This window comes from Microcebus murinus, chromosome 2, assembly GCF_040939455.1.
Source record: "Microcebus murinus isolate Inina chromosome 2, M.murinus_Inina_mat1.0, whole genome shotgun sequence".
Taxonomy (NCBI): Eukaryota; Metazoa; Chordata; class Mammalia; order Primates; family Cheirogaleidae; genus Microcebus; species Microcebus murinus.
The window spans coordinates 29,283,734-29,300,868 of NC_134105.1; the positions used below are offsets into that span (position 1 = coordinate 29,283,734).

At 41.9% G+C, this 17,135-nt stretch overlaps 1 protein-coding gene across 1 annotated transcript in view; it reads right to left on the bottom strand.

The window, feature by feature from the left end:
- Positions 1-127: 127 nt before the first annotated feature.
- The window catches only part of PPT1 (palmitoyl-protein thioesterase 1), a 30,723-nt gene continuing 13,715 nt past the window's right edge, over positions 128-17,135 (bottom strand). Inside the window, exons 6-9 of the mRNA XM_012735761.2 lie at positions 5,392-5,482; positions 4,462-4,560; positions 3,005-3,076; positions 128-1,594 (exon numbers count right to left, since the gene is read on the bottom strand). Of these exons, the coding sequence (XP_012591215.1) occupies positions 1,472-1,594; positions 3,005-3,076; positions 4,462-4,560; positions 5,392-5,482 (385 nt within the window). The 3' untranslated portion in view covers positions 128-1,471. The remainder of the gene's footprint in view (positions 1,595-3,004; positions 3,077-4,461; positions 4,561-5,391; positions 5,483-17,135) is intronic.

The following is a 17,135-nucleotide window of genomic DNA, read 5'->3' on the forward strand; positions in this document are numbered from 1 at the left end:
GAGGCCTGTGGAAATAAACCTTTATGTACTTAAAGTTATACAGAAAATAGAATAAAGTTAATACCAAACTTGCTTAGTTATTTAACTATGGTATTTGTTGTATAGAAAAGAAAAATGACACCAAGAATAAGAAACTACTCTTTATTTTAGATAACCTCATAAAACTGTTTTCACATCCCCCCACTTCTTGTCCTTAATCTTCATTTTTTAGTTGAAGAATGAGGCTTAACAGAGAAAGGAAAAACCATAAAGGGTAAACTTAGCAGCACTAACAATGTCCTTGCATCAAAGCATAGCTAATCATTTCTCCAAACTTGCATTCTACAGAACAGTCTTCTATTAATAGAAAGTGTTAATACATTTTCACAGAGTGGGGGCTATGATTTCCATGCTCAAACAGCATAGGAGATGGTAGATTATAGTTAGTTTCTATACATAACAGGAATTCTCAGAGTCCTTAGTATTCTAATGGAGGTTGATCTCCAAAAGGAGAAAAGGAGTGTGCAATATTTTCTAAGCTTTTTTGAGCAAACAAGTCTTTTCTTACAGAACATATCAAATAGTTTGGAGTATGCTGATAAATTAGTTTTGGGGGATGGAAGTTAGAAAGCCCAGTCTCTTCATATTGTTCCTTCTGTTCTATGTTAAAGCTAGCAATTACCATCCAGACTCTAAAATCCAAATCTAGCATCCAGACCACAAGTCATGCTAAGAAAGGGCAGGTTGGTCAAAGATGGAATGGAAAGAACTAGCTGCCTTATTTTTCACTCACTCCTACATTTTCTTCACCCCCTCTTTAGGTTATAAAGATGTACATTTCCTCTCTTAAGCAACCCTTCCCTCCTCTTATGACAGTGCAACAAATACATCACTACTAAAGGAGACAAAATGGTGCTGCAGAGGCAAGATGGTAGGTCAGTGGGATTTGTCTAATAATTATTGCTAAAACAGCATGGAGGGCAACATACCCAGAGAGGAAGGCAGCCTTAAGAAAAATTACACAGAAACATCCAAGCAATACTTTTCTAAGCACTAGTTAAATCATCAGCATTCTCTCTGCTTGAAATGTGGCTAGACTTTCCTGAAGAAGATATTTGCCCTTAGAATCTATCTTTTTGCTTTAGTCTCCTCTGGGCCTGGGTACAGTTCTGGCATTGACCTGTAGCAGACTGCCTTTCTTAGCACTAAACTTGACTGACCACAACAAAAGGTTGTAAAACAATCTCCATGGTTATTACCTAATTAAATTTGCATTTAACACCATATGGCAAAAGGAGGCAAGAAAGGATAAGAGCAAAGGATAAGATTGGGATCTTAGATCTTTCCAAGTAGGGCATGTCAGCTGATGATAGGAGAGAAGGATTAGTTGCAAACTGGATCTGAGCTCAGACTTGGGCATGAAGGAAACTCTCTCCCATGTGGTTTGGAAGAGTTAGGGGCTCCCTGTGCTGTGTTACGAACTTCAAGGGTTTCATTCAAGGAAGGGTATAATGTTGGCATTAAACCATTCTTTAGACAGCTGAAGATGGTCTCCTTCTGTAGCCAGAAACACTAGCTGTCCTGCCTTGTCCATTTCCTTTAACCCCAAGCGGTCCTGCAGAAAGAAAGGCCATAATTAAGAGGATTATCAAAGTTTTAGAGTAAAACGGTAAAGTAATAGAATGTTAACTTGAGATACATTCTCAAAATGCAATTTGTCCCGAGTATTAAAATTGAGGTGTACACTCACTCTAGCCTGGGCAACAAAGTGAGACTCTGTCTCAAAAAAAAAAAAAAAAAAAAATTGAGGTGTACTGTCAAAAATGCCAAAAAGGAAACTTCCCTCTAGTTTTTTCTAAATATTAAAAATGGACATGCAATTGAGATTGTTCTATACAGAGTTTTACATTGTGCTTTCTGAAAAGCTTCCCAGAGCTGGAGGTCCACCTATTAGTGGGCAAGCTATAGACAAAACTACCTGAGGACATCACAGGTAAGTGGGACTGAGCCATAGACAGGAGGACATTAGCTAGATGGCTTAAAACATATCCAACCCTTGGATGATAAACCTGAGACACTCGTATCCTGCAACTGACAATGTCATCACCCACAGCCTGGATGCCATAGGGCAACCTCTGGTTGGGAAGATAAGCAGTTACAACAGTGCCAGAGTGGTGCTTCTGCTGCCATCAGTTTGAGTTTCACAATAAGGAAGTTCTTGGTAATTTTTAAAACTTTTTAAATTAGACCCTAGCCTCTCTATTTACCCAAGCTGAGACACTAAATGTAAGAGAAGAGACAAATGGCCTCTAAAATTACTTGAAGGAATTCTAGTTACATGACTAGTTCAAATGCACCATTTGTGCAATTATTTTAGAGTCTATCTCTGACATAAAATCCTTAGGTTGTGGAAGGCCCCAGAACTGGAGGTGGTGAAATACTACAACTTCCACTTGCGACAGGACCTCCTATTAATAAAATTCACAACTTTAGTCCCATGCAACCTCTTGTAAGAGTTCCCCTTGTCATTGCCTAATTTAAAAATGACTTCACATCTATCAATGTTTTAAGGTAACACCCCTCTCTTCTACGTTTTCGTCATACATGAGGGCTTCCTGGATTTGGAGCAGACTGCACCTCAGCAAAGGCAGCCAGTTCTAAACCTTTTTTTTTTTTTTTTTTCTTTTTAAACACAATGACTTCTGGGATAAACCTTTTTTTTTTTAATCAAAAGGAAGGAGTCAGAGATGAAGTCTTTCTTGTTATTGCTTGAAAGCCATGAGGTACAGGTCCTTCTACCTGCAGCATGTAGTGGTTTTCTATAAATTAGTGCCTGCTAAGCTAGAGCAACAATCAACAACCTAACAAGCCTCGCCCATGTCAGATACGAGTCAGATGCTTCATGAGCATGCAGTGCTCTGGGTGTAGAGGACAGGGCTGTAGCACCAAAGAACCTACCAGCTTCAGGGAATGGGAGCTGAAAAGGACGGTACCAACCTCCCAAGACATCTCTTTCCCCAGTTACCTGTGTGTATAGGGTGGTCTGCTGTAAGGGAATGGTTTCCTTGGCTTGGCCACTTCTGTAAAATCCAAACCACTACAGGAAAGGAAGGAGAAATAAGGTCCAATCAGACACATAGCAAACACTGCCAAACTAATTTGAGACTGGCTAGTAGCTAAGACTACCAACAAACTGAACATGATAAAGTTACAGCAAGAAGGAAACATGGACAGGGCATGTCTTGAGTCATCTTTTTAAGGGTGGGTCCTGAGGAATGAATTAATCTTTCCAAAGAGCTTTCCACCTCCCCAGAATTTCTGTTTCCTACATATATGGAGTAATAAATGTAAAAATCCCTGTGCTGAACTCTAGACATTCGAGGATAAATATATAGTCTTGTTTTATATACAAACAGGAATGTATAGTCTTGTTTCCAAGATGCTGCCAGTCTGCGAAGGCACAGAAACAATTCAGTGTTAAGCACAAGGGTCAGAAAACTTTTTTGTAAAGGCAAGATACAAAATATTTAGGCTTTAAGGGCAATATGGTTGTAACCACTTACTGCTGCCACTGTAACAAAAGCAGCCACAGACAATATATAAAAAATGAGTAGAACCGTGTTCCAATGAAACCTTATTTATGGACAATGAAATCTGAGTTTCATATAATTTTTACATGGCAAAAGTCTTGATGTTTTTCCAACCATTTAAAAATGTAAAAACCATTCTTCGCTTGTGGCCCATATAAAAACAGGTAGCAAGCTGGATTTGGTCTGTGGGCCACAGTCTGACAACCCCTGGTGGTTTGACATAATGTGATGACTGTTCTAATAGAGTCCTGATGATGAGTCTACAAAAGTGAGCAAATTCTGCTTGGAGGTGGCATGGCATCCTGAAGAAAGTGACATTTGAGTTTTGCCCTTGACAAATAGAAGCGTGTCAGGTAGGGAAGCCAGGGAAAGTCACTTTAGAGACAGAAAAGCATGAATGAACAAAGGCATACAAGAGAAAAGGCACATGCTAAGTTTGAGGCATTACAGGTAGTACAATATGGCTTAACCAAAGTGTATGCAGGGAGGGGGGGAGAAAAAAAAAAAAAAACAAAGTGTATGCAGTGGGTAATAAGGGAGATTAGGCTGGAAATACAGACTAAGCCAGATCATGGCAGACCTTGAATGCCAAACTTAGGAATTTATAGACTGGGCTAGTGGTTCTGAGCATTTTTTGGGTCTTAAATCTCTGAAAACTGATTAAAACTACAGACCCTTTCCTAGAGAGTGCAATTATATAATTCTGCATACAATTCTGGGATGGGATAGGGGATTACAATGCTTGGTGTCCCATTTATGGACCTCAGGTGAAGAACCCTGTTGTATAAGAAGCTGGTAGAAAGGACTGAAGGATTTTTCCCCAGCAGGCAGATGTATTTTAATGCCATTTACTCCAATAGTCTCCTTGCATGTGGCCTAAGTAGTATCTTACCTCAGAATCTACAGGGTCCACAATGGAATCATTGAGGAATTTCACCATTACAAACTTCTTCAGGGCCATCAGGTTTTTCTTATAGGACTCATTGACACCCTGGAAGAAAGGCCAGTAGCACCTCAGGGTCATTACCATTAGGTCCCAGCAGGAGGTCAAAGCCTGTCAGTGCTCTGGTCTCCCTGGCCCTGGGCCACAATGTTTCTTCCCCATGGGTTTGGGTTGTTTTCCAGCTTCCTGCCCAGAATATACCTTGTAAGCCATTTCTTACCATCCTATTTGACTGACATACCATGATGGCATACAGTTGCAACCATGAGTGTCACCACAGACCATAGGCATCCAGCACACAGGCGAAAAGCTTCTAGTTAGAGAAAGCCAAGGCAAAATAAACTGCAAATTCTGACTGGCTCTGCTATAGTATTCTGTGTTGTTTTTTGTTTGTTTTGTTTTCCCTTCCAACTTTTTGTTTAAAAACAAAAACAACCCCTCCCTCACAAAAACCCCCAACTTTTCCAATTAGCCTAATATAAATTGAGCCATCTAGTTTACCACAACCTCCAAAATCATGCTCGCATCTGGGACATACTGAGTGCCCTCTACAGTCTCTCTTCTAGGTAAATCTTCCTTTTGAGAAAACCTTCCTCATTAAGATAGCAGCTATGAATTTCCACTTAGCCCAGCAACCTACTGAGCTCATCCTGCTGCTTCAACGCTAGGAAAGGTCAAGAACTTGAGGGAATAAAGCAAAGTGAACTTCTACCTCCCTAAAAGGAACCAAATCTCACAGGTACTGCCTCCTAAAACACAGAACTGTTTCCCAGATTCTGCCCAGGATAGTTTGGGTCAAATGTCACTGCTGATTTGGTTATGATGACCTGAATAGAAAAAAAGAATGCACAACTCTGAGAGCCTGGTTTGGGTGCTTACCCGCTCCTGATTGATATCTGCCAAGAAGATGCTGTGGTTGCGGTACACATCCTCCTTTATGGGGTCATGCCAGTATTCTGCTTGCACCAGGCTGCAGGAAGGAAAAGGAAGGTGATCAAGCTGCTTGTCAACTGGCATGCCCACCTGGGGCATGCCCAGTGCAAAGGCCACCAAGAGACTTCAAAAGGACAAAAGACCAAAGCCCTCAAGTCCCACACCTTGCCCTCTAGTAGGGAAGACAAGACTTCCACCTACAAAATGGTTCATCAACAAGACACCTCGCTGAGACAAGCACAGGCTATTCAGCTTAGTATAGAAAGTAGAAAAGATTTCAGAAAAGGGCTTACCAATATTTGGTTCCCTTATGGCACTGAGCTTTATCACACTTATCATGCGTTCCAGTCATGGTGGCACATGCTATCCCCTCCCCTAACCTCATCCTGTAAGATTCAACTCAAACATCACCACCTCTTGCCTCTTCCTCTCCATCCAGTCATCCTACTATCAGCCTGGGATGGAGGTCTAACTTATCAGTCACAAAACACTTAATACACTGTTGAGTGATGGCACCAGTTTTCAGTATTCTACTATGTCGTGCATGCCATTTTCAAGTGCAAAGGACAAATATTTGGTTGTTTTAATACTATTATTTCAGACAGATCAGCAGTTCTGTTCACACTTATTTTCTCTCCAGTCTCTTCCCAATTGCCCTTGCCTTCCAGCCTCCATCCCTCCAAAAGGGGCACCTTTACAAAACAAGGTCTCCTGGGGAAAGAAGGAAATTAGAACATGAGTGGGGCTCTCTATCCTGGGTTGGCAGGGAGAGAAATCAAAATGTCTACAAGAGGAGCTCCCAGCCAGAGTGGAAGAGCTACCCAGAGGTGGTGGTCCTGAAAGCTACACTCAGTGGAGCGAGATGGCGCTAAAGCCCAACGGAACCAGCTACATCAGAGAGCATGGCAGCTCTCATGCTCAGGAACAGATAAGACAGGTTACAGGAAGCAGCAGTCTGTCAACAGTGAAAGTGACATTCTCTAATGTGTTTATAAATGTATTTGAAATCTTTTAAATGTTTAGTCTCCCAGACTTTTAAAAATTTGATGAACTCTGGGCTGGGCACAGTGGCTCACGCCTGTAATCCTAGCACTCTGGGAGGCCAAGGCAGGCGGATTTTTTTTTTTCTTTCTATTCATAGTAGAGATGGGGTCTCTTGCTCAGGCTGGTTTCGAACTCCAAGGCGGGCGGATTGCTTGAGGTCAGGAATTCGAAACCAGCCTGAGCAAGAGTGAGACCCTGTCTCTACTATAAATAGAAAGAAATTAATTGGCCAACTAATATATAGAGAAAAAATTAGCTGGGCATGGTGGCGCATGCCTGTAGTCCCAGCTACTCAGGAGGCTGAGGTAGCAGGATTGCTTCAGTCCAGGAGTTTGAAGTTGCTGTGAGCTAGGCTGACGTCACGGCACTCACTCTAGCCTGGGCAACAAAGCAAGACTGTGTCTCAAAAAAAAAAAAAAAAAAAAAAAATTGATGAACTCTGAACATTTATAAAATACTGCTATTAGTACTGGTCTGTCATTTCATTTTAGTATTGCTATCACTTAAATGTAAGAGTGCTGGTTCCCTGTCTCTCCCCTAAAGACTAAGCTCTTTGGCATACAGCACATGCTTGGTAGCAAGGGTTTGCTGAGTGAAATGAACTGATACAGGGAAGTCAGACAAGCTATGAAAGAAACTGGCACTGAGGGAGTGGTAGGATTTAGATGTGAGGAGAAGGGAGGACAGCACAGTTAGAACAGAGGAAGGAGAAGCTTCAAGAGGTGGGCAGCAGTTTCAGATGCTGAGAAGTCACTGAGTTGAGCAGTCAAAGCTTATCAAAAAAATGTGAGGGGATGAATACAAAGGTCTTTGAATTACAGTGGGGAGGACTGATGGCTGAGGATGAAAGAATGAATGAAAATAGCAGTCACAGGTCACCTTTCAGTGTGCAAAGGAAACAGCGCTAAGAAGGGGCAACAGGAAGAAACGAGGGACGCTTTGATTTGTGAGAAACCAGGGGCGTGTGTGACGGCCGAAGAGGGGGGACCCAATGGTGAGCAGAAGCTGGAGTTCTGCAGAAGGTGGGATATTGTTTGGTACGGTGCAGGGGGAGGTTCTTCTGGAGGCAGACAGAGAAGAAATATGGGATTATATTATCATCTTTTTTTTTTACCACTTAAGGGGGCAAATTCAGAGAGAGGTTCAATAACTCCCAAGCCACCCAGTCAGTAAAAGTAAGGTAAGAGCCTGGACCCGTCACGGTACACACTCTTGCCAGTGCACCACACTGACGGGGTGGGAAAGGACAGCTCCCAGGTAGAACTTCCCAACCACAGACCACAGATGGTGAGACAAGCCTCACCGTCTTTACCTCCTTCTCTAGCCACTATGGCTTAGCGACAGTAACACTCAAATAGCACCTCCCACATACCAGGCCTATCCTAAGCACTTTACATATATTAACCTATTTAACCCTTGTAAGAATTCCATGAGGTAGGAATATTAACAAATGAGGCAAGGACACAACCACACCCAGAGCGGTTAAGTAGCTTGCCAGGTCATACTGCTTGTAAGTACAGAGCCAGGCGGGAACGCAGGCAGTCTAGCTCCAGAAGCCATGCTCTCAACCATGACACTGTACTGCCACTGCTGTACATGAGGGCAGACAGCACCCGATTTATGTCAGACAGACCAAGGTTGCAATCAGAGGGATTTCACCTCTCTGAGTCTGTGCTGTAAAAATTAAACAATACATGTGAAGCTCTAGTGCTATATCCACCCATGGTAAAAATTCAACAGAATACAGTAATATTAGGACTGTCATTATTCTATTTTGTCCCTCCTCTCCTTCATTGTGAGTCCAACTACTGGTATAGTTTGCACAGGGAAATGCCTCTCACAGGCCCTGCTTAAGAAAGGGAAGAGCCTAAAGGAAAGCAAATGACAGCAGAGGAAGATGTGCTGCAGTGATGTCAAAACTCTAAGGGGCCGGATGCAGTGGCTCACGCCTGTAATCCTAGCACTCTAAGGCCAAGGCGGGCGGATTGTTTTGAGCTCAGAAGTTCGAGACCTGCCTGAGCAAGAGCAAGACCCCATCTCTACTAAAAAAATAGAAATTGCCCGGGCGCGGTGGCTCACGCCTGTAATCCTAGCACTCTGGGAGGCCGAGGCGGGCGGATTGCTCAAGGTCAGGAGTTCAAAACCAGCCTGAGCGAGACCCCGTCTCTACCATAAAAATAGAAAGAAATTAATTGGCCAACTAATATATATAATATAAAAATCAGCCGGGCATGGTGGTTCGTGCCTGTAGTCCCAGCTACTCGGGAGGCTGAGGCAGTAGGATTGCTTGAGCCCAGGAGTTTGAGGTTGCTGTGAGCTAGGCTGACGCCACGGCACTCACGCTAGCCTGGGCAAGAAAGCGAGACTCTGTCTCAAAAAAAATAAATAAATAAAAAATAAAAATTAATTGGCCAACTAAAAATATATACATTAAAAAAAATTAGCTGGGCATGGTGGCGCATGCCTGTAGTCCCAGCTACTTGGGAGGCTGAGGCAGGAGGACTGCTTGAGCCCAGGAGTGTGAGGTTGCTGTGAGCTAGGCTGACGCCATGGCACTCACTCTAGCCAGGGCACCAGACTGAGACTGTGTCTCAAAAGAAAAAATAACCTCTAAGGAATTCCAATCGAAATCCCAAGATAATGTTTGATGGAATTTGACAAAATAATTCTAAAATTCAGATAAAACAATAAAAGTCTAAGAACAGCCAAGACTTGGAGAGTTAGGTAAAAGTTGTTATGGGAAATAAAACGGTGTGGTAATGACGTAGAGACAGACAAACAAATCAATGGAACAGAATAGTCCAGAAACAGACTCAGGTACAGAACTGCCCCAGGTAGATAAATGTATGACAGTAAAAAACAAAACTTTTTAAAAACTAGAAGAAAATATGGGGTAGGAGCATAGCTTTGAGCAACAATCATGTAGATTAATAAATTCGACCAAATCCAAGTAAAAAGCTGCTGTACCAGATGATGGTTGCACAATACTGTCAGTGGAATTAATGCCACTGAGTATACACTTAAAAATTGTTAAAATGAAACCAGGAGCAGTAATGCATGCCTGTTGTCCTATCAACTCGGAAGGCTAGGGTGGGAGGATTGCTTGAGTCTACATATTTGAGTCTAGCCTGGACAACACAGTGTGACCCATCTCTTTAAAAAAAATGGTTAAGGCCAGGCGCGGTGGCTCACGCCTGTAGTCCTAGCTACTCGGGAGGCTGAGGTAGCAGGATTGCTTGAGCACAGGAGTTTGAGGTTGCTGTGAGCTAGGCTGAAGCCATGGCACTCACTCTAGCCTGGGCAACAAAGCGAGACTCTGTCTCAAAAAAAAAAAAACACATTTGATCCAGCAATCCCATTGCTGGGCATCTACCCAAACGATCCAATGACACTCTACAAAAAAGACACCTGCACTCGAATGTTTATAGCAGCACAATTCATAATTGCAAGGCTGTGGAAACAGCCCAAGTGCCCATCAATCCAAGAATGGATTAATAAAATGTGGTATATGTATACCATGGAGTACTATTCAGCTCTAAGAAACAATGGTGATATAGCACATCTTATATTTTCCTGGTTAGAGCTGGAACCCATACTACTAAGTGAAGTATCCCAAGAATGGAAAAACAAGCACCAGATATATTCTCCAGCAAACTGGTATTAACTGAGTAGCACCTAAGTGGACACATAGGTACTACAGTAATAGGGTATTGGGCAGGTGGGGGGGGGTATATACATACATAATGAGTGAGATGTGCACCATCTGGGGGATGGTCATGATGGAGACTCAGACTTTTGGGGGGAGGGGAGGAAATGGGCATTTATTGAAACCTTAAATCTGTACCCCCATAATATGCCAAAAAAAAAGAATGATTTTCTCCAAACTTAGGTCCCTGTCATAAAATTTAAGACTGATGAAATTCATACATATTCATGAAATGTAACTAGTATGTTTAATTAATATTACTATAGTTAATAATCACTGTTGCCTCTTACTAAGATACAAAGCCAATTGTTAGGTAGTATAAAATTATGTTATTCATGTTGTGTAGAGCAGTTATTTTCTAAAATAATGTATCTATGCTCATTTTGTAATGTAACAGATCCTCTTTCTCTCCTTTTTATCTACAAAACTCATGAGATGTATATATCATATAAATTATTGTACATGCTTATCAGAGCTCTAAGCCTCTGGAATCTTGTATGTGTAGTTTATAGTAAATATCTTTTAGTGAAAAAAAATCATACTGAAATTATATTTTTTTGTCATGTATTTTACCAATTAAATGAAACTAAATGTGTAACTATTTTCAAATGAAAGTTCAGGAAGGAAAAAAAACAAAACCAGAAAACAGAAAATGTTATAATAAATAAATACCTTAAGAGTAAAAAAAAAAGTTAAAAATAGCAAATATTATGTTATATATATTTTACCATAACTTAAAACAATGTAATATACAAAAAACTAATGACTTGCACACTTTAAATGGGTGAATTATATGGTATGTGTCTTATACTTCAATAAAGCTGTCAAACAAACAAACGTGCTATACTAAAAAAAGACACCATAAACAAAATTAAAACATATGCCATAGATCTGGTGCGGTGGCTCACGCCTATAATCCTAGCACTCTGAGAGGCCAAGGCGCAGGAATGCTTGAGCTCAGGAGTTCGAGACCAGCCTGAGCAAGAGCAAGACCCCATCTCTACTATAAATAGAAAGAAATTAATTGGCCAACTAATATATATAGAAAAAATTAGCTGGGCATGGTGGCACATGCCTGTAGTCCCAGCTACTCGGGAGGCTGAGGCAGTAGGATTGCTTGAGCCCAGGAGTTTGAGGTTGCTGTGAGCTAGGTTGATGATGGCACTCTAGCCCAGGCAACAGAGTGAAACTCTTGTCTCAAAAAAAAAAAAACAGGCCGGGCGCTGTGGCTCACGCCTGTAATCCTAGCTCTTGGGAGGCCGAGGCGGGCGGATTGCTCAAGGTCAGGAGTTCAAAACCAGCCTGAGCAAGAGCGAGACCCCGTCTCTACTATAAATAGAAAGAAATTAATTGGCCAACTGATATATATATATAAAAAAAAAAAAAATTAGCCGGGCATGGTGGCGCATGCCTGTAGTCCCAGCTACTCGGGAGGCTGAGGCAGAAGGATCACTCAAGCCCAGGAGTTTGAGGTTGCTGTGAGCTAGGCTGACGCCACGGCACTCACTCTAGCCTGGACAACAAAGTGAGACTCTGTCTCAAAAAAAAAAAAAAAAAAAAAAAAAAAACACAACACAACATATGCCATAGACTAACAAAGAAAGTTTTACTACAAAAAAAAAAGTGTGTGTATAATACAAATCAATGAAAAAAGACAAACCACCCAACAAAAAAACAGGCAAAGAATATGAATAGACAATTCACACAAAGAGAAACCTGAATGTCCAATAAACAAGGACAGATGCTCAACCTGACTCACAGTCAAGGACACACAGATTAGGATGAGTAACCATTCCACATGCATCTGACTGGCAATAATTTTAAAGATACAAGATCAAAAGTAAGGCCAGGTGAGGTGGCTCAAGCCTGTAATCCTAGCACTCTGGGAGACCAAGGCAGGAAGATCGCTCAAGGTCAGGAGTTCGAAACCAGCCTGAGCAAGAGTGAGACCCCATCTCTATTAAAAATAGAAATTAATTGGCCAACCAAAAATATATAGAAAAAATTAGCAGGGCACAGTGGCACATGCCTGTAGTCCCAGCTACTTGGGAGGCTGAGGCAGCAGGAGTGCTTGAGCCTAGGAGTTTGAGGTTGCTGTGAGCTAGGCTGATGCCACAGCACTCACTCTAGCCTGGGCAACAGAGTGAGACTGTCTCAAAAAAAAAGTTAGTAGGAATGGAGAAAGCAAGAACTCTCATACTCTTTTGGTGCCAATATAAACTGGTACAACCACTTTAGAAATATCAAGTTTAAAATTACATGCTAATAACCACTGTTAATAATAGCACTAACATACACTGAGTGTTCTCAAGGTACTGTTCTAAGCACTCTACATCTATTAACTTACCTAACTTTCTCTACAACCCACTGTAGATCATTGCCCTATAATTATTGCCTTATTTTACAGATGACGAAATGGAGGAAGGGAGGTTAAGTATATTATTCAACAACTGGTAGAGCCTACGATGTGGATTCTATTAGTAGATAAATTCTTGTTTAAGGATGTTCACTGCAAATTGTTTGCTAGAACAAGAAACTGGAAGTGCTAAAATGTTGCAACATGGGAACCAATAAACTGTGGTATAGTCATATGACAGAATATCAGCAGTTAAGAGAAATAAACTAAATGTTATGTGTAACAACATATTTAAATCTGAAAAATATAATAAGTGAAAAATAATTTGCAGAGTGAAAAGTACAATAAGATATTCATTATATAAAAATTTAAATATACCAAGTAACATCATATTTTGATTATGGATATGTACATGTATAATACCAATATTTTTTTTAATGGATAGAAAGAATATACCCTAATTTTTTTTACAGTGGTTATAGAGGGAGGGCAGAGAATGGGACCTGGTAGAGGTATGTATAAGAATTTTGTCTGGGCGCAGTGGCTCATGCCTGTAATCCTAGCACTCTGGGAGGCTGACGCAGGTGGATTGCTTGAGGTCAGGAGTTCGAAACCAGCCCGAGCATGAGCGAGACCCCGTCTCTATTATAAATAGAAAGAAATTAATTGGCCAACTAATATATATAGAAAAAATTAGCCAGGCACAATGGCATATGCCTGTAGTCCCAGCTACTCAGGAGGCTGAGGCAGGAGAATAGCTTGAGCTTCTTTTTTTTTATAAAAAAAAAAAAAGAATTCAATTTTATCTAAAATTTTTCAGTTCTTTGGAAAATCCTTAGGCAAATATGATAAAATATTAACTTTAGGACCTAGGTACTTAGTACATGCATACCTCATCTTTTTTTTTTTTTTTTGAGACAGAGTCTCACTTTGTTGCCAAGGCTAGAGTGAGTGCCGTGGCATTGGCCTAGCTCACAGCAACCTCAATCTCCTGAGCTCAAGCGATCCTATTACCTCAGCCTCTCAAGTAGCTGTGACTACAGGCATGCGCCACCATGCCCAGCTAGTTTTTTTGCATATATATTTTTAGTTGGTCAATTAATTGCTTTCTATTTTTAGTAGAGACGAGGTCTTACTCAGGCTGGTTTTGAACTCCTGAACTCGAGCAATCCGCCCGCCTCGGCCTCCCAGAGTGCTAGGATTACAGGCATGAGTCACCATGCCTGGCCTACTGGTGCCATTTTTCCAACAGCATGTGCTCATTTTGTGTCTCTATGTCACATTTTGGTAATACTTGCGATATTTCCAACTTCTTCATTATATCCGTTATAATGATCTGTGACCAGTGATCTTTGATGTTCCTATTGTAATTGTTTTGGGGTGCACGAACTGCACCCATATAAGATGGAGAACTTAGTCAACAAATGTGTATGTTCTGACTACTCCACTGATTGGCCATTCCCTGCCTCTCTCCCTTCTCTTTGGGCCTCCCTATTCCCTGAGACACGACGATACTGAAATTAGGCTAATTAATAACCCTATAATGGCCGCTTAGTGTTCAAATGAAACGAAGAGTCCAAAGTCTCTCACTTTAAAGCAAAAGCTAGAAATGATTAAGCTTAGTGAGGAAGACATGTTGAAAGCCAAGAAAGGCCAAAAGCTACTCCTCTTGTGCCAAACAGCCAAGGTGTGAATACAAAGGAAAAGTTCTTTAAGGAAATGAGAAGTTCACTCCAGTGAACACATACATGAATGATAAAAAAGCAAAACAGCCATATTGCTAATATGGAGAAAATGTCAGTGGTCTGGATACAAGATCAAACCAGCCACAACATTCCCTTAAACCAAAGCCTAATCTATAGCAAGGCTCTAAATCTCTTCAATTCTATGAAGGCTGAGAGAGGGAAGGACGCTGAAAAAGAAAATTTTGAAGCTAACAGAAGTTCATGAGGTTTAAGGAATGAAGCCATCTCCATAACATAAAAGTGCAAGGTGAAATAGCAAGTGCTGATGTAGAAGCTGCAGCAAGTTGTCCAGAAGATTTAGCTAAGATAATTGAATGTGGCTACACTAAACAGATTTTCAATGTACATGAAACAGCCTTATAACAGAAGAAGATGCCATCTAAGCTCCCACATCCCCCTTTCAACCACTCCCTTGGACTACCTGCCTCTTCAAGTCTCCTACTGGCCATCTGTCAAAATGAGATGTTACCTATACAAAGAAATTTTAAAAAGAAAAAGCAAAACATCCTACAAAATTAGAAAGGTATCCTAAGAGTTAATCTGTAAACAAGCTATTGAGAACTGAAAATGCATTTTCCCATGGAAACTGTTATAAATGGTGAGCTGTATCTGGCTCACAAGCCTAGTTCCTCTACAATGTTATGAAACATCTCCAGTCATTCCTCTTCTGTGCATCTCACCGTGGCCCCGCTAGTGTCTCAGCCACCACCCCTTCACCTAGTCCACTGCCACAGCCCTTACAGTCCACTGTCCACAATGCAGCAAACATTTTCCAAACACACAAATCGGGCCATGTTATTCCCCTGCTTAAAACCTCCCATGAAGCTTAGAATAAAATCCCAACTATTTACGTGGCCTACACACCCTTGCATCATGGCAGTCCTCACTTTTCTGTCTACCTGCCCCCATCTGTCACTCAAGTCTGGTCACCCTGGCCCAGAAACAAGCCAAGCTTGTCCCAGCCTCAGGGCCTGTGTCTGCTGTCCCTCTGCCTGACTGCTCTTGCCTTAGCTCCTTCCATGCTCCTTCATCTCATCCTTCAGATCCCAGTTTAACTACCTCATCTTCAAAAACCATTCTGGGGCGAGATGCGGTGACTCACATCTGTAATCCGAGCATTTTGGAAGGGCAAGGTGGGAGGATCACTTCAAACCAGGATTCTGAGACCAGGCTGGGCAACAGAGCCAGACCCTGCCTCTACAATAAACAAAAAAATTATCTTGGTGTGGTGGCACACACCTGTAGTCCCAGCTGCTCAAGAGGCTGAGGCAGGAAGATCACTTGAGCCCAAAGGTTCAAGGTTACAGTGAGCTATGATCATGCCACTGCACTCCAGCCTAGGCAATAGAGAAAGACCCTGACTCTTTTTTTTTTTTTTTTTGAGACAGAGTCTCGCTTTGTTGTCCAGGCTAGAGTGAGTGCCGTGGCATCAGCCTAGCTCACAGCAACCTCAAACTCCTGGGCTCCAGTGATCCTTCTGCCTCAGCCTCCCGAGTAGCTGGGACTACAGGCATGCGCCACCATGCCCGGCTAATTTTTTATATATATATCAGTTGGCCAATTAATTTCTTTCTATTTATAGTAGAGACGGGGTCTCGCTCTTGCTCAGGCTGGTTTTGAACTCCTGACCTTGAGCAATCCGCCCGCCTCGGCCTCCCAAGAGCTAGGATTACAGGCGTGAGCCACAGCGCCCGGCCTAAGACCCTGACTCTTAAAAACTAAAATAACAAAACCATTCTGTGCAAAATAGGAACCCTCTCCATTACCCTCAACCACTGTGTCTTGCTCATTTCAGTCATGGCTTTATCACTGTTAGAGATTATCCAGTACAACTATTTACCCGGAGACACCTCTCCCCGCTAGTATGCTACTTTGTGAGAGCAGGGACATCAATTGTCTTGTTCTTCATCTATCTGGGAAACCTCTAATAAGGCCTGGAAAATAGCAGTAGCACAATATTTGATGAAATACTTTATAAATGCAACTAAAAGAGGAAACAAAACCATTACAATACTTATGAAGGAAACAAAAAACTAAAGTTGAATATTTTAAAAGCCATGAAAACAGCTCAAACCTGCCTACACTTAATATGAACTGAGCACTGCACTAAATGCTTTCTTCCAAAATTGTTTAATCCTCACAACAGCCCTGCACAAAAGTACAACTATTAAGTTCATGTTAGAGATAGTGAAAAGGAGGCTCACTGGGCACAGTGGCTCACACCTGTAATCTCAGCACTTTAGGAGGATGAGGCAGGAAGATCATTCGAGGCCAGGAGTTTAAGACCAGCCTGGGCAACATAGCACAACCCTGTCCCCACAAAAATTTTTAAAATTAGCTAGGTGTTGTGGTGTTCACTTGTAGTCCCAGATGCTCAGGAGGCTGAGGCAAGAGGATTGCTTGAGCCCAGGAGTTGAAGGTTGCAGTGAGCTGTGATGATGCCACTGCCAGGGTGACAGAGTAAGACTCTGCCTCTTAAAAAAAAAAAGGAAGAAAATGAGGGTCAGAGACACCCAGAGCCACACCGCTAGACAGTGGTGGAACTGAGGCTCTTCAGCAACCCCCTAGCAAGAGGGTATGGAAGGTCTTTTTCTTTTCTTCCAGCTAGTCGTGGTGCTGTGAGGGAGTCCACTGCCACAGGATTCCGCCCCTGCGTGTGCAGTGTCACTGGGATCTACTCTCCATCCCTGGTATCCTGGGATTTCACAGCAACAGACCTCAGTGTGGGTCTTTTTTCAGTCCTTGCCCTGGCTACTTCGTGAGCACTTTCAATCTGGAAACTCATGTCCTGTAGTTCTGAGAAATGTACTTACATTACTTCCTTGATAATCCCAATACA